General features: G+C 40.7%; 1 protein-coding gene across 5 annotated transcripts in view; it reads right to left on the bottom strand.

Moving 5' to 3' along the window:
• Positions 1–249: 249 nt before the first annotated feature.
• Positions 250–18,932, bottom strand: part of LOC122811371 (tenascin-like) — a 641,082-nt gene continuing 622,399 nt past the window's right edge. For all 5 annotated transcript variants that reach the window (XM_044083172.1, XM_044083170.1, XM_044083171.1 and 2 more), the window contains one exon: positions 250–455. In XM_044083172.1, the coding sequence (XP_043939107.1) occupies positions 265–455 (191 nt within the window). In that variant the 3' untranslated portion in view covers positions 250–264. The remainder of the gene's footprint in view (positions 456–18,932) is intronic.

Here is an 18,932-nt window from a genome sequence, read left to right as displayed (position 1 = left end):
TTTAATTGCTTATGCTTCTTTGGTAGCCTTATTACTCCAGAGATATGAACATTAGTTTCTACCATAAGTTTGTAGACTGATTTTGTCAAAAAGCTTAGGATGTAGCTATTACTCCTCTGTAGGAAATTGGAATATGATCTTCCAGAGCTCCTGTGTAGGCAGAGATAAATTAAAGGTAAATGCATGATGGCAGTATGACGGAAGTTTCTTTTTCTATTTTCTTTTGACTGTTGCATTTGCCTACTGTTTACCATAAGGTGCAGACTAAGTGTATCCAACAGTGCAGTCCTTACCAGCATTCCCACTGTATTTCCCAAGATGCAGTTTGTAATACTTTGTGGCATTGTCAATCCTGAAGTCATCATATTCAGCATAAGCAGACTCTGCCTGTGCACGTAGGTCTATGCGAAGCTTGTAGCGATTTTGCTTTGTTAGGTTGTGGATCTTTTCATTACCTTGATAAAAAAAGAACAGAAAGAAAGAAAGATGAATGCTGTCTGAAATCACTGATTCATTTTGACAGTCTGGTGCTGAGAACTATTTACTGATACAAACAACTCTAATGAAATTGCTGACAGTCTTGATGCCATGATGAGTCTACTAATAAGAAGAGAACGGACTGACTTCCCCTATTTCTATGGAAGTTATCCTTTAGCCAACTATTGTTAATGTTGAAGAGGCAATAGGCAGGAGTCAAACATGAGGTAGCCATCATCCATAGCTTTTAAAGATAATTAATGTTTGCTCATACTCTCCATGCTAAATATGCAGTGCGATAAATGGTGGCAGCTCTGTGCCCACACTGCTGTCTTACAACATGCCTGCTCAAATGGTGGCAGCTCTATGCCCACATTATTGTCTTAAAACATGCCTGTCTCAAATGGTGGCAGCTCTGTGACCACACTGCTGTCTGAAAACATGCCTGTCTCAAATAGTGGCAGCTCTGTGCCCACACTGCTGTCTGAAAACATGTCTGTCTCAAATGGTGGCAGCTCTGTGCTCACACTGCTGTCTTACAACATGCGTGTCTTCATTAAGGCTGAGTCAACACTTTGTGCCCTTGGGGCTGGCTTTCCTATTCCCACCAAAGATGTTACTGCAGTGAAACACCTCAATTCATCTCCCACAATGTGAGATGCGTCCACTGGTTATTCATCTCTATATCACTCAGTTAGATCCTCAGGTACTCACTTCACAACATAAGTCCCAGATGCTTATTTCATAGTTATGTCCATAACATGTGCACCAGTGGCTATTAGAAGAAATCATCTTGAAAAGCAAATTCATCAAATGGTAATACATATCCAGAATTTGAACATATGCGACAGGACATAGTTCTGTGATATAACTAATGACTATGAGATGGGAGATAGGAAATTCACCTCGGGGATCACTTCTATGGCTCTGCTTGACAGGGGCACAGGAAAATAATTTTATTGGGTGGCAAAAGCCAGGTTACCGTTTGGCTAGGCTTACATAGGCCCTAGGGCCAATAGCCTAGTACCTACCTATGAACCTATGAACCTATGCTAATGGTGCACACATTTATGCTAATCTTTGTTTCTGTATGAAGGGTTAAAATGGTGAATATGTTGCTTCTGTTTATTAGTGCATTCTGAAGACTCTTTCTATACTCAATGTGGTTGGCTTTTCATCCAGTCTAAAAATAGACACCACCACGAAATTCTGGGTAATACCCAATCCCCCTAGTATTAACATTCCAACTAAAAGTACTGGTAGTAACTTAATCTACCAGTTCAGTCCATAAAATAAAGAAAACTATCCTTAACAATTTAGAAGTGCATTTTATATTATAATCAAAACACCTACAGCAGTTCTACAATCTCAGCTACACCCAGAAATCTTTGCAATTAAAGCAGTGGAAACCATGTCTTCATTGATTAACAATTCCCTTACTGATTCTTTTTCTAATACAGCTTGAGTTTTTAAAATTAAATACCTTAACACTTCTGAATGGGTTAGATATTTGGTAGAGTGTACCTGTTCTACTTTTTATGTGACAGAGTTTGCCACAATTTAAAACTCGTACTTTGAACATCTCAGTGATAATAGGAATTGTCATTTTTCTAGCGCTTTATATAAACATACTCTTATGGATTCTGCCACCTGACACATTTAGGTTCACTGCTATAGATGGGATATGCTACTAGGGTTTTAACAAGTTGGGTTGGCATGATATATTAAAGAATGGAGTTGCATAGTTCGTTTAGGTGCTTTATTTTCCCCTGTGTTAAATGACATTCTGTGGTTGGATTTGTTATTAATTGGGGGAGGGGTTAGGTGGTGATTTATTTATTTATTGAATTGTTGTTTGTGATACATTTTTTATTAAATCATTACAATAAAGTTGCTTGCTTCGCCGATGAAGAGTGCTAGACATTTGTTTTTTGCTTTACAGAATATTTTGGCCTTGCACCTTACTGTATTTGCATTGAATTTTCTTTTGGTTTTATACATCCCCATGTAGTTGTTAAGATTATGCTTTAAGAGAGATTGAGTAACTTTGTTTGATGTGGAGAGGATGCCTATTCCACAGTAGGGTATATAGGAGAGATACTGATCTTGCCAATACGTTCTGTTTGTGTCTCAGAGTGGAATCAGGCCATTATAGTGGGCATTTGTGGTATTACCAATGTTACAAAGTATGTAAGAGAGGAAATGTCACAAGCTTATTTACTCCCTTGTATATCAAATACAGATTACAACACAGAAGTCTTTAAGAGAGAGACAGAGTACTGAGATGGTGTTTTGAGTCATTCTATGTAGCTCAGGGAGCTTTTACCTAAGAATTTTTTTGTAAAGAAACTTTGAGGTTTTTTAACTAAATCACATATCTAGACAGATACATATAAAAGGGCCCACTATATTTGTAAATACACCAGATAAAGGAGGAGTAAATTGGGAGAATTACTTCTTTGACGTGAATGATATGCCTTTATTAATTAGCTGGGTTGATTAGAGAGTTTTCCTAGTGGTAGTCAAAATTTGGTGGTCAAATGAGTGTCCTTTATCTATGCAGATTTCTAGAGCATGTATTTAGTTTTTTTTTTGTTTTTTATTTGGGGGGGGGGGTGCATCTTCTTCCCGAAATTACTGAATTTCTTTGCATGTCCTTGATCCAGGCAACATGTTTTATTAAGAGCTAGATTTTTTTGGAAAATGTAGATATCTTCAGGTGAGCTGAAGACAGTTGTGTGTTTGCTGTCATTAACAAGTGTGGTTAACCACAGGCTTTTGACATCATATCTTCAGGTGAGCTGAAGACAGTTGTGTGTTTGCTGTCATTAACAAGTGCGGTTAACCACAGGCTTTTGACATCAGGTTTCATACCACTGATCTGAATGCAAAAGAGTAGTGGTCTCAGCATGGAGCCCTTGAGGATGTCACTTACAAAAAAACTTTTACAGGAAAGTGTGCCAACCTTCATAGTGCGTGTTCTGTTTACAACTCAATCTGTTATCCAATAAGTTATGTAAAGGGTTAAATTCAACTGTAACAGGTTTTCTATAATGCCAAAGATACGAATATTATCAAAGGCCTTGACCAGATTCAGGAAAGCAATGTGCATAGACTCACCTTCATCGCATACAGCTGTGATTTTTCCCTTAGGAATCCACCTTGTAAAGGAGGCAAGCTCTACCGTTTGCAAAGCAATAATGGTCTGGGTCCAGGAATTGTAAGCTATCAATATCCTTATATTTATAAGTTCCACGATTATATGATCCATTATTTTACAAATGGTACTAGCAAAACTAATTGGTTTGTGGTTTCTTGGAACAATGTCATGGCCGCCTTTGTGGAGGGGTATGCCATCAGCAGGTTTCTAGGCCCTTGGTAATACCCTGTTGACAGGATAAAGTTGAACAGGTTTGTGGGGGGGGGCAGTGAAATAGTGTTTCATACTAACAAAACAGTAACTCAATATCTTGTGCAGGACCCATAAGGCAAATACTCTCAATGTTTTAAAAGATTTTCAAGACTTGCTTCAAAATAATCACAGTATGTGATGCTAATTGAGTGGTGTGAGGGTGAAATGGGAGGGGGGTGGTAAAGTCAAGCTAACCATTTCTAATAGTATATCTGTGATTTCCCCAGGGTCTTGGAGGGTGGTACCATTAGACATAAGGTAATCGCACAGGTGGGTGTAGTTCCTAAGAGTTCTGATATAGTTAAAGAATGCTTTGTGGCTGTCCTTGGATACTGGAAAGATGTTTAGTTCATATTTTGCCTTGTGGGACTGGATCCTTTTCCTTAGTTCTCAACTTATCTTTTTTGAGATCAATTTTTATTGCAGGGTGATTTAAGTTTATTTTTTGAGTCAACATTTTTTCTACTTGCTATAATTTATTAATGCAGGGGGCTACAATAGGGTCTTGCTTTTAAACTCTGTATTTGTGGCAGATGGGGGTAGATACCTCTACACATGAATTTAGGTGGGAGTAGAAATCAATGGTATAAGCTATAGCACTAGCCATGGTGTCTGTAGGGGTGGTGAGCGCTTAAAATTTATCATGCTGTTAGCTGTTTGCAGGAGTTTGACCTTGAAGTAATCCCTGAACAAAGCTGAATTTGGGCATGTCTGGGGCTGGGTCCTTAAGAAGAATATGATGTCACATTGGTAAAATTTAATAAGTGATGGGGGAAACAGTAGCTATAAGATCATATTTGGGCTCTACTAGGAAGAATTAAATTGAGTAGATTTGCATTCCTAGTTAAGGAGGGTATTATTTATTCAAGAGAGTTTGCTTTGATGAAGTTTAGGAACCAATATATATGCCTGTTGTTTGTAGTATGTATTTGCTAATTTATAGATAAGTAATTGAGGTCACTCATAACAAGTCAGTTATATTCAACATTTGGGGAATTTTATTTAGTAAGGTAAGTATCATGGGTTGATGGGTCACTGATGGTCTTTTGTAGCTGGCGAAGATGTGGTATTTACATTTATTCATAGATACTTAAAATTTGCAGGACTTCAAGGTCACTGCCTTGGACAATTACATAGGAAGTGATGGGTTTATGATATTCCTCCTCAAGAGGCACCAATGCAGAGGGAAGTAAATACTGTGGGAAGAAATAGCCAGGGAATTGTTATGGCTAGGCTTGTATAGGCCCTAGGGCCGATAGCCTAGTACCAACCTATGAACCTATGATGGTCTAAATGAATGATAGGCATTAAACCCAGGTAGTGTTATCTTTAGATTGGAACCACATTTCAATAACTATGCAAATCAAATGTGGATCTGTTCAAAGGTTGTGAAGGTTTCCAGCACATTCAGACATTTGATTAGGCTTCTAACACTGAGCAGTGACACATTGATATTGATTTGACTGATATTTTTTTTAGGTTGAGAGGCATAATAGGTAGAAACTGTTTTAGCCAATGGGTATCCTTTCCCCTTAGTTCTCTAGTTATCTTTTTGAGGTCACTTCTTATCGCAGAGTAAATAAGGTACAGGCAATCCCTAGGAAAGCAGTAGGAGTGTTTTAACATTTCACAGGGTGACAAACATAGGATCCCCGCAAATGTCATCAATTACCAAGCCAGTTGTTCATTTCAGTTATTTCATGCTTGTGTTGTGACATCATTTACGTTGAATGTGGGATGCTGCTCCAGTCTAGCTACTTTACATGTAGCTACTTCACATGACTATAAAGAGAGCTTGGCCATAACCCTCTTCATGTATTCCAAGGAGTATTCCAAGGTGGAGCATCAGAAAGATGATTCACTTCCATATATGCAAAGATGTGGTTGTAATCATTTTTGATGTGAAAGGGTTGAAATGCTCAGGTGATTTCACAAATTCTGAAATCTAAAAGACAACTGACTTTACTCTAGTGAGTCAAGCATCCATATGTATAACAACTGAGTCTCCTGTGATGAAGACATGATAATATATATTAGGATGTTAAGGCAGCTTCGAAGCACTGAGTCTCCTACGGGGAGGACATTATAATATGTATTAGAATGTTAAGGCAGCTTAGAAGTGCTGAGTCTCCTAGGATGAGGACATTTTAATAAATATTAGGATGTTAAGGCAGCTTAGAAGTGCTGAGTCTCCTACAACGAGGACACTATAGTACGTATTAGGATGTTAAGGCAGCTTAGAAGCACTGAGTCTCCTACGACAAGGACATTATAATATCTATTAGTATGTTAAGGCAGCTAAGAAGCAATGAGTCCCATTCAACGAGGATATTATAATATGTATTAGGATGTTACAGCAGCTTAGAAGTGGTGTGTCTCCTAAGACGAGGACATTATAATATGTATTAGGATGTTAAGGCAGCCTAGAAGCACTGAGTCTCCTACGATGAGGACATGATGATATGTATTAGAATGTTAAGGCTGCTTAGAGGCGCTGAGTCTCCTATGACAAGAACATTATAATATGTATTAGGATGTTAAGGCAGCTTAGAAGCAATGAGTCTCCTATGATGAGAACATGATAATATGTATTAGGATGTTAAGGCAGCTTAGAAGCTCTGAGTCTCCTACAACGAGGACATTGTAATATGTATTAGGATGTTAAGGCAGCTTAGAAGCACCGAGTCTCCTATGACAACGACATGATAATAGGTATTAGAATGTTAAGGCAGCTTAGAAGCACTGAGTCTCCTAGGATGAGGACATTTTAATAAATATTAGGATGTTAAGGCAGCTTAAAAGCACTGAGTCTCCTATAATGAGGACATTATAATATGTATTAGAATGTTAAGGCAGCTTAGAAGCACTTGAGTCTCCTGCGACGAGGGCATAATAATATGTATTAGGATGTTAAGGTAGCTTAGAAGCAATGAGTCTCCTACGATGGGCACATTACAATGTGTATTTGCATGTTAAGGCAGCTTAGAAGCACTGAGTCTCCTATGACAAGGAAATTATAATATGTATTAGTATGTTAAGGCAGCTCAGAAGCACCGAGTGTCCTATGATGAGGACATTATAATATGTATTATGTTAGCACAGCTTAGAAGCTTCTGTGTATTGTTTTGGTGACCTGTGTTTACGATGGAAATATTAATGGGTTTCACTGCTGATGTGCGATTGCAGTACTGCAGTCTGGATGCAGTATTATATTTATTGGGGGCCTAAGAGACTTTGGAAAATTATACAGTGTACCTCAGCATAAGTAGTTTTGTTTGTGTGATGTATGGTGTGGAGCGGAGGGTAGGTAGTACTTACAGGCAACCAGGATAGATGAGAGATGTGAGAGGTCTGCCTCCATTTTAAATACACATCTATTCCTCTCACTTTTGGTGCAATTCCCTAGTAGCCATAAAGGGTTGCCAATAAGCATAAGATGGTTTATACACTGACTGCCATCATTTGAAACTAGGAGACCAGCAACAGAAGGGGTAGGAAACTACCCAGGGAAATAAGTGGCCAAACCAATTCAGTGTCCAGCAGTTTGTCTAGCACAATATGTGTTGCCCTGTACACATAAAAGAACATTCAGCTTTTTTATCTTTATTTTAATTTATTTTGAATTATGACTGTTTGAAACAGTGCCTTAGAATATGGATGTGCTTTTACATTTGATGACTAAATTACATAGTTGATGACCATTTACATTCTCTAACCCCTATGTAATAAATACATTAATTTACATCTCTAACCCCTGTATAATAAATACATTAATTTACATTCTCTAACCCCTGTGTAATAAATACATTCATTTACATTCTCTAACCCCTGTGTAATAAATACATTCATTTACATTCTCTAACCCCTGTGTAATAAATACATTCATTTACATTCTCTAACCCCTGTGTAATAAATACATTCATTTACATCTCTAACCCCTGTGTAATAAATACATTCATTTACATTCTCTAACCCCTGTGTAATAAATACATTCATTTACATTCTCTAACCCCTGTGTAATAAATACATTCATTTACATTCTCTAACCCCTGTGTAATAAATACATTCATTTACATTCTCTAACCCCTGTGTAATAAATACATTCATTTACATTTTCTAACCCCTGTGTAATAAATACATTCAAAGGTCAGATAGCATACTAAAGCAGCATTATTTAATATACTATGTTAACAATTAGGATTTCTTATCTGTCACTTATGAATCAACTTATTTTCTAAACAAAACTTTCATTAATACAGCCAGCTGAGTTATGAAAATATAGAACAACTGTAACAGGTTCTTTAGTAGTTAATACTTATACTCCTAGGTTTGCTCTGCCCAATATATAGCAGAGAGCTGGGATGTCGTGTCACCTGTGACCTGGATGGCTGGGTTGCTACATCTGTAAAGAAGACCATAGGTCTTGTTAGGATCTAACTTCATGGAGACACACTACTAGATATCACACATTTGTAGGGTGCTTAGTTTCAGAAGGGACATGAATTCCTTCTATGTTTTGTCAATATAGACCTCTCTACCTTGTTTCCTAGTAGCCTTGAGTTCATCCAGTAATTTCCCTTGAAGAAGTTGCCAACATTCACTTATTGGAGATGGGATGACATTTTTCCAATGGAGAGGGGAATAGTGATTTCCCATGTTGTAACCCATAAACACCTTAAGACTCTTTATCTTCCTGCACCAATAGATATAATATTCCCACTCTTTACCAGAACTCATTCCAAAATTCCATAATCTTAGTGTATTCCCAAATTGTATGCTTCCAGGTAGCTTGAATCCCATCTGACAACACCTCCAACACTGTGCTTTAAAAGTAGGTTTACACTGGTCAACACAGTCTGGGGTGATGAAAAACTGTTGATGGCACCTCCAGGTGAAAAGCCTTGAGTGTATGGAGACTAAAAGTTTCACTAAAAGTTTCAAGATCCTTGTGACATTTAATGAGGTGACATTACTTACCCACATTTCTCAGGGTCTGAACAGCTCAGGCACTAAGTTTTATAACTTGGTTATCAGGGCCAAGTATAATCCTATAAGTCCAAACTGGCCTTTGGCAGCACCCCTTTATTCTTGGCTATAAAAGTGCCTAGAACCATGAATTATAGGATCGCTTTTCTTGACTGTGCATCAGTGCCTGAGTCACAAATGTGTGAGATTTGAACACAAAAAAGGAAATGGTGTTTAGGTGGGAGGTATTCAGAAAATAAGTCAGACATGGACTTAAAGCCTGTCAATGTGTACATCTGAAATGAAAAATGAAGCCCTCACTCTATCCATTTTGAGGTCGGGAAAGAGTGTCAGACAGGAGCAAATTGGGGTGGGCTTCAAAGGATAGCAATAAGGTCATTCATTCTTTGGTATTAGATAAAGATTGTAGGAAAACCTGCTCTGCTCTGAAGACCATACTAAGGTACTGGGAGCAGCCAATACTTTGTAGTTTATTATACATGGCTCTCACTATGGCATACAGTGCAGAATAGTGTTGGGCCTCTAGAATGAGTTCCTCACTAAGTCATTGTGGTCTCAATGAGGAAAAAATGTATTCACTTAAGCAAGCCACCTGAGGAGCTGGTGTACCCTTGATATATTGTTTGCCAACCCAACTCATTATAGCAGCTTGGTGTGTGATTGTTAGGCTAGGAAGCCGCAATCCTCCCAGATGTTGCAGGCTGTAGTTGACCGATAGAGGGCTCCCTGGGTATATAGAGTGCCCAAATAAATTTAAGCAATAAACTGTCCCACTTCTTTGAGTTTTGGGGATATACATTGGTAGACTCTGCAATACATAGTAGTTTGGGGTATAGAATCATAGAACATTCAGTTTTAAATTACTTGACACAATCATGAGTAATCAGTTTCAATGTTGCTAAAATAATTTTAATCTTATCCATGCCATACGGTAGGAATAAGACCAAGTTATGGATGTTGGTGTCACAAGGACCACAGTAACGACCAACTCATCAGAACCAGCACATTGGCACAATAAACAGCCTCACCTGCAATGAATGGACTGCACTTCTGCTGCTAGCCACAGTTATGATTGACTGTAAGCTGGAACCTCAGCTTTACACCCTCCCCCATCCATTAACTAGTAGATCCAGTGGACATACCCTCTTAGTCCCCTCCCACCCCATTATGGAAGCTTACAAAAAAACTTACTGGCTAAAAAAATCTGCCTGCATTTAACTTGATTTAGTTTCTTCTACTAATACCACCCTATAACAGATGGACTTCTGCATTCACTGGATCCCCTTCCTCAGTTGACAACATTCTGACTAATTAAAGGAACTGCTGTATAATATGAGAGAACACCTCAAATAAAGTAAAGGAATGAGAGTTTCTATGTCCATGTAATGTCATAGACCTCTGACAGATGCTTGATGCGGTAAATTATATGAAAAAATGTATGTGAACTGTTAATAGTGCTTTGGCCCCTCCTAGAACTGCTAAAGAAAACTGCATCATGGACACTGGGTATTGCCCAAATACAGGCTTTCCAAAGGGTTAAGTCTATGTAATTGTTCATACTGGTACTTGACCATAACAGTCAGTAAACCAGCTGTGATTAGTACAGACTCTAGCACTTATTACACTGGAGCAGCTTTATATTAACACGTTGTTGGCAACATGAAACCTTTCGCTTTTGTCTAGAAACTTGACTTCAGTCGTATGGAAAGATATTACTGAACTGAAAAGAAATACATAGCAAGAGCATGGGCCTGTAAATTTTTTCATGTTATGTATTAGGCCTGCGATGTTTTCATCTGCAGATGGACAAAAACAATACAGGTATCACTGATAAATCTAAACAATGTGGATAAGATTCCTCTAAGGTGTCAATAGGTTCATAGGTAGGTACTAAGCTATTGGCCCTAGGGCCTATATAAGCCTAGCCAACAAGGTACCCTGGCTTTCACCACCAAAGAAAATTATTTTCCTGTGCCCCTGTCAAGCAGAGCCACAGAGGTGATCCCTGGGTGAATTTCCTATTTCCCATCCAATCATCAAGATTTTTCTTGAAGAGTGCTAATGAGGAGCTTTGTTTGATATAGATAGGTAGTTTTTTCCAGAGTATGGGAAGTCTCTGGGACAGGAATCTATCCTTCCAGCATGTTCTGTTTATTGTAGTGGCAAGGTTTAGGTCCCTAGAGCATGTAGCTTGGAGGGATTGGGATTTCTTTAAGTGAAGCATGTCCAACAGCTCTGGGTTTGACGTACCTTTGTATGTTACGCAGATATCGCCTCTGAGATATGCGATGGAGTAAAGCTGGAGTTTTTTTAGATGGTCTGCGTAGGGCATCTGTTTGAGGCTGGTAATCCTCTTTGTGAGGTATTTCTGCGGCCTTTCTAGTTGCTGTAGATGTCTTGTGAGGTACATACCAAAAGGGGTGTTGAACTCTATAATGGGTCTAATGAGTGATGAGTAGGTGGTAGAGGGGAACAATGACCTCTTTTTTCCTGGATGAGAAATGTTTTGTGATGAGGTGAGCCACATAGAAGGATTTCCTGACTACTGTGGCAATGTGATTATCAAAGGAGAGACTACTGTCCACCTGTGCCCCAAGGTCTCTTATCATACTTTCAGTGTTAAGTAGATTACCACCTATGTGGTAGCTCATGGGTACAGAGTTTTTACCAAAGAGGATAACAATGTACATTTTGGCATTGAGCTTGAGGCCATGGCTTTGACACCAGGCATCTTTCTCCATGAGGCCCTTTTTTATGATGTCCACATAGTTAGGTGTTTTGATTATGGCTCCTAGTTTGCACTCATCTGTGAACTACATTAGCCAAAGACCTTCTGTGTTAGCCTGTACATCGAAAAGTAGATACCAAACAGGAGAGGACCCAGGACTGAACCCTGTGGTACTCCACTTGTCACTGGGCTGAAGTCGGATTTGAAGTCTGCTACTTTCACAGTGTGGGTTCTGTCAGTGAGCCAGTTGGCAACCCATCTTGTAACATAGGGATTTATACCTAGTTTAGTGAGTTTATCTATAATTCCAGAGTGAGGGGTGGTGTCAAAAGCCTTGGCAAGATCTAGATAGGCTGTTTGAACCACCTTACCCTCGTCTACGGCTTTGGCGACTGCTTCAAAGATGTCTATCAGGTTTAGGAGACATGATCTGCGTTTTATAAACCCAAACTGGGTGGGGTCCAGAGTTTGGAGATTACCAATGTCTTTGTGTATAATAAGATCCATGATGATGTGTTCCATGGCCTTGCAGACCAGGCTTGTTAGGCTAATGGGGTGGTAGTTCCCGGGGTCCGTGGTGGCTCCCTCTTTGTGAAGTGGGATAACAGTCACTGTGCGCCATTCAGTGGGCACAAAGCCTGAGGTGAGGTTATAATTGAACATGGTGCTTAGGTGGGGTGCCAGTTCATTCTGCAGTTCATGTAGAACGCAGCCTGGGATGTTGTCAGGTCCCATGGATGCTGTGTTCTTGGTTTTGGAGAGTGTGGTTTTTACCTGTGCAGCCGTTATTACAGGAACTTTGCATTCTTCTAGTATAGAGATGGGCCCTTTAGGGGGTGAGAGGGGGGTAAAGTTAGCACTGAACCTATCTGCCAGGATGTTGGCAATATCAGTTGCTTCTGTATATTTAGTGCCATTGTGCTGTAACTCAGAACAGATCTGAGTGTTGCCATTGAGATTCCTGACATAGCTATAAAATGCTTTCTGGGTGTCTTTAGAATCAGTGGTGATTTTGTTTTCGTAACTAGCTTTGGAGGATTTTATGAGGGATCTCAGCTTCTTACTGAGGCTGATAAGTGAGTTCCTCCAATCATGGGATTTTACTCATTTTTGCAACAGTTTCTTTCTTCTGTTGTAGAGTTTGTTTATGGCAGGGGACCACCAGATTGGCTTCCTTTTTTTGAAGGATAGCATCTTGGTTCTGTTAGGGATAGCATGATCCATGCACTCATGTAAGTGCTTATAAAGTCCATTTGTGTAGGATTTAGCAGTCGTACCTCTATTGTCTGTCTGCATGGGTGTCGTGAAGTTTGCCACTTCTGTCTTAAGAACCATGAAATTGGCTTTGGATACATTTTTTATGGTGGTTTCCCAAATGAGGGGTGGGGTTGGGATGTGGATGTCTAGGGTGATTGGCTTGTGGTCGGATCTGACCAATGAAAAATTGACCTCTGGTGTGGAACACCGGTCACCCATGTTGGTAATGACCAGGTCTAGGATATTGCTGCCCCTGGTGGGGGTGTGGATAAGCTGATCCAAGGCATTGGAATTTATGAATTCCAGAAAACATTGAGCAAAGGAGTTGGTACATGAGTAGTTTTCCCAGTTAATGGTGGGGTAGTTGAAATCACCCATTATTAGGGTGTTGGGTTGTACCCTAATATTTTCCAGTGTATCAAGAAGTGAGGAGTGGGAATCCTGGGGCATGGTGGAGGATCTGTAGCAAGTTACAATTTGGATTGCGGTCTTGCCCAGAGTTAGTTGCACTTGGATAATTTCAGATGCATTATGCTGAGCAACTAGCTGGGAGGTGTGGATATCCTTAATGAATATGGACACACCTCTGCCTTTAGTGTTTCGGTCCAGGTTAGGTGGCCGAAAGGTGTGGTATGAATTATAGCCTGGTAATGCAGAGGTGCTCTCTGGAGCCTTGAACCAGGTCTCTGTCACTGCACAGATGTAAGAGGTAGAAGCATGCAAAATCTGAAGGTAATGCTACTCAATGCTAGAAGTCTAAACCTCAAAATGCAGTCTCTCGAGGCACTCCTAAAAATGGAGAACATTGATATCTGTGCCGTAACTGAGACCTGGTTCAAGGCTCCAGAGAGCACACCTGCAATACCAGGCTACAACTCTTACCACACTTTTCGGCTACCAAACCAGGATCAAAATACTAAAGGTGGAGGAGTGTCCATATTCACCAAGTATATTCACACCACCAGGTTAGTTGCCCAACACAATGCATCTGAAATTCTCCGGGTGCAACTAACACTAGGTAAGATTACAATCCAAATTGTAGCTTGCTACAGATCCCCCACCATGCCCCAAGATTCTTACTACACCTTTCTAAACATTGGAAAATATTAATATACAACCAAACACCCTAATACTGGGTGATTTCAACTACCCTGCCATTAACTGGGAAAACTACTAGTGCACCAACACCTTTGCCCAACGGTTCTTGGAATTCATAAATTCCAATGCCCTGGATCAACTAATCCATAGTCCAACCAGGTGCTCCAATATCCTAGACCTGGTCATTATTAACATGGAAAATCGATGCTCCACACCTATGGTCACCCCCTCATTGGTCAGGTCAGACCATAAGCTAATCACCCTTAACATCCACATCCCACCCCCACTCTCCAGTAAGGAAACCTCCGTAAAAAACGTCTCCAAGGCCAACTTCATGCTACTCAAGTCAGAAGTTACAAACTTCATGACACCCATGCAGACTAGAACTGAAAGTGCGACTGCTGAGTCCTACACTAAGGCACTGTATGAGCACATCAACTCATGAATGAATCGTGCCATCCCAAATAGAACCAAGATGCTCTCCTCCAAAAAAAGGAAGCCAATCTGGTGGTCCCCTGCCATAAACAAACTTTACAACAAAAGGAAGAAACTGTTGCAGAAAAGAGGAAAATCCCAGGATGCAAAAAACTCCCTCACCAGCCTCAGTAAGAAGCTGAGATCCCTCATAAAATCCTCCAAAGCTAGTTATGAAAATAAAATTGCCAAAGATAACCACAAGGCATTCTATAACTATGTCAAGAATCTAAATGGCAATGCTCAGATCTGCTCTGAGCTACAACAGAATGGCATTAAATATACTGATCCCAAGGATATTGCCAGTATCCTGGCAGATCGATTCAGTGCCAACTTCACCCCCCCACCTCCTTAATGGCCCATCTCAATACTGGAGGATTGCCAAATTCTGGTAATAACGGCCACACAGGTAAAAAATGCACTCTCCAAAGCTAAGAATACAGCATCCATGGCACCAGATGACATCCCAGGCTGTGTACTACATGAACTACAAAATGAACTGGCACCTCACCTAAGTGTCATGTTTAATCATACCCTCACCTCAGGCTTCTTGCCCACTGAGTGGCACACAGCCACAGTTATCCCACTCCACAAGGGGGGATCCACCTTGGATCCCGGGAACTACCGCCGCATCAGTCTGACAAGCCTGAAATGCAAGGCCATGGAACGTATTATCATGGAACTTATAAACAAAGACATTGGCAACCTTAAAACACTGGACCCCACCCAGTTTGGGTTCGTGAAGGGCCGATCTTGTCTCCTGAGCCTTATTGACTTCTTCAACTCAGTCTCCAGAGCCATGGACAAGGGTAAGGCAGTCCACACAGCCTATCTGGACCTCACCAAGGCCTTTGACACCATCCCCCACTCTGGAATCATAGATAAACATACTAAGCTAGGCATTAATCCCTACATCACTCGATGGGTTGCCAACTGGCTTACTGACAGAACCCACACTGTAAAAGTAGCTGACTCCAAATCCAGCTCCAGACAAATGACAAGTGGAGTACCTCAGGGTTCAGTCCTGGGACCTCTCTTGTTTGGCATCTACTTCTCTGAAGTACAGGCCAACACTAAGGGGCTCTGGCTAACAAAGTTCGCAGATGACTACAAACTGGGAGCCATTATTGATTACCCAAATGATGTGGATACTCTACAAAAGGGCCTTACAGAAACAGATGCTTGGCGCCAGAGCCATGGGCTCTAGCTCAATGCCAAGAAATGTATAGTTATCCCCTTTGGGAAAAAACATGTACCCATGAATTATCACATAGGTGGCAGTACACTAAACACTGAAAATGTGATAAGAAACTTAGGGACACAGGTGGACAGTGGTCTCACCTTCAATAACCACATCGCCAAAACGGTTAGGAAATCCTTCTATGTGGCACACCTCATCACTAAGGGCTTTTCATCCAGAAAAAAGGAGGTCATTGTCCCACTCTATGCATCTCTCATTAGACCCATTATAGAATACAATGCCCCAATTGGTATGTACCTCTCAAGACATCTGCAACAACTGGAAAGGCCGCAGAAATACCTCTCTAAAAGAATCACAGGCCTAAAGCAGATGCCCTATGCTGACCACCTTAAAAAACTCCAGCTATACTCTGTTGCATATTGTCTACTCCGAGGCGATCTCTGCTTAACATACAAGGTCATGTCAAACCCAGAGCTGTTGGACATGCTACACTTAAAGAAATCCCAATCCCTCAGAGCCACAAGCTCCAGGGATCTAAATCTTGTCATCACAATAAACAAAACATGCTGGAGGGATAGGTTCCTGACCCAGAGACTCCCCAGACTCTGGAATAGACTGCCCATACATGTCAAGCAGAGCACCTCTTTGGCCCTCTTCAAAAGGAACCTTGATGATTGGATGGGAGAAAGGAAATTCAACCCGGGGATCACGTCAGTCACCCTGCTAGACAGGGGTCCAGGGAAGTAAATAGTGTGGGAAGAAATAGCCAGGGAATTGTTATGGCTTGGTTTGTATAGGCCCTAGGGCAGATAGCCTAGTACCAGCCTATGAACCTATGGACCTATAAGGAGTGCCTCGAGTGAATGCATTTTGAGGTTTAGACTTATAGCATTGAGTAGCATTACCCTCCGATTTTGCTTGCTTGTACCTGTTAAGGTGGTGAATTTGTCATTTGAACCTTGCCTAAAAAAGGCACTATAGGGGTGGCAAGAGCCTTAGCCAGTATTCGGAATCCCAAGGGCGACAGGTGCAGACCATCTCTGGCAAAGCATCATGGTCTGTCGATCATGTCATCCCAGGCAGACAGATACTGGAGCCCCTTAGAATGACAGCAGAAGCTTAGCCAATTGTTGAAGTCAATCATTTTGTCCTTGTACTGTGGTATCATTCTGGGTGATGGCAGGATGCTACTCAGGCCTAGGGTCATACCTGCCTGGGCTACAAGATCGGAGAGCTCCTCCATGTCTTTTTTCATGTAGTCTAGAGAGGTATGTCTCAGGTCATTCAGACCAACATGGACAATGACAGAGTCATATATGCACTTGTTGTGGAGTGACCTGAGTGCGTGCATTATGTGGTGGATCCTGGCATCTGACAGGCAGCTGACAGTAACTTTCTCCTTGTTTAGCCTGGTGAGTGGGACTATAGAGTCACCTATGACTAGAGTGTTGGGTACGTTGTTATGCTTTATGGGCTGTAGTTGAGTGGCACACTGAGTTTGTGGGCTATGTGTCATTTGGGTTGTGTTGGCGGGTGGAGGTTGCTTGTGTTTCTGCTTTGGAGGTCTCTGTTGCTTGAGCAGATTTTTATTGAGAGTCTCTGCAAATGTAGGGGTGTGTTTTGTGTTTCTATGTGTGTGTGTTTTGGTGGTGTAAGTTTTGATGGCCTATGTGATGAGTGTGGTGTGGAGCAAGTGTTTACCTTCTCCTCTTGACTGTCTAGTCCAGTCTTGGGTGAAGAGAGCATTGCTCCAGTTTGGCTATATAAGTGCATATCTCACAGGTTGTAATTTTGGGTGATAGGAGGAGAGGGTTGTCTGTGTACATGAGGCAATTGCTGCATTGCCCCAAGATGCTCAGATTCATCAGGTAGACAGGAGAAAACACTGGGAGCTGACCCTTTGACATGCCTGGATAGGTGCTTATTTATTAAGTACTAAAAACTGTATTCCTTTAGACAATTGAGGAAAGTTGAGTGCTGTAGTAATTTGTAGCTTATTTAGTGCTTACAATGAGTTCTGAGCAAGTGCTGAGCTCAAAGAAACAGATTTTAGTGCTAAACTAAAAAAACTGGCTAGTTCTAAGGGAAAATTTGAAGAGCAGACTTTATTGCGCCGGGAATAGTTTAACCCTAAATAAGCAGCAATGCATAAAGTGGTATTTTTGTTTTTTTTTTTTACTGTTAGTGACTGTTTATGTCAAGGCAGTTCATTCTCCAAAGGAACCAATTATAGTGACAGATACCATCCCCAGAAATCCATTGAGTGAGACAATACAAATCAAATACTGATGAAGGCAGAACTGCATATGGAAAGTTATAATGTCTAGAGCGCTGGTGACACCCTGCAGGATGGATATCCTTAAGAGAAGCAATTATGCAAAACATAGACCTGCAAATTATAATTGGATAAGTTTTTAACAGATAGCTAAGAAAACAGTCACAAAAATTCATTTGTTGTACAAATACTTTGTTGTGAGATCTTGCTTGTTAAAACACAAGGGTCTCTTTTTGTACCAGGATCAGAAAGGATAAGAAGCTATACAAATATCAGAAGTCATAAGAAAAATCCACGAAGAACATCATGTTGACCAAGTACAGTTAGATGGCAAGAATATCTGTGAAGTGGCCAAATGTAACAGAACAAATGGAATGTCATCAGTGGTTCCTCACAAAGGAATCTAGGTCATTAACATCATGTTCTATGCGGATCATGTCAAAGCCCTATCCCTATACTCTGTCTCCTATAGACGGTCGAGAGATGATCTATCCCAGGATCCCATTCTGATGGACCTATTGCATATCCACAAAACAAATATCATCAGAGTACCCAATCCAGGGACTTAAACCTTGCTTGAGAGATAACTAGGACATGTTGGAAGGACAGGTATATGCCTCAGAGTATACCCCTTCTCTGGAACAGGAATCCCGTCCATGTGAAGCAGAGTTTTTCCCAGATCTTATTCAAGTATAAACTAAACCAACTAATGAGAAATCATAAATTAACCCCTGGTCTGTTACCTATGTCTCTTTCTCTCTAATAGACACAAGCAGCCAGTAAATGGTTCTTCTGTCAGGCCCCTGCTTGTAAATGTTTCATCTCCCAAGTCCCTGCTTACACTTATCAAGGGTACCAGAACCTTAAAAAGGCCCTAGTGGTTGTTAGCTTAGTATATACCTATGAACCTCTGAACCTATGTCTGTAATGTATAGAGGCAACACAGAAATCTTTGATCACACATGCCCTAGCTTATGTATACCCCTAAAAACAACCTTTAGGGCACCAAACTTGTTGGATACAT

The sequence above is a fragment of the Protopterus annectens genome, chromosome 9.part0 (genome assembly GCF_019279795.1).
Source record: "Protopterus annectens isolate FY-2018-M chromosome 9.part0, PAN1.0, whole genome shotgun sequence".
NCBI classification, from domain to species: domain Eukaryota; kingdom Metazoa; phylum Chordata; order Ceratodontiformes; family Protopteridae; genus Protopterus; species Protopterus annectens.
The sequence above is the reverse complement of the archived record's forward strand: the minus strand, read 5'-3'. Positions and strand labels throughout refer to the sequence as shown.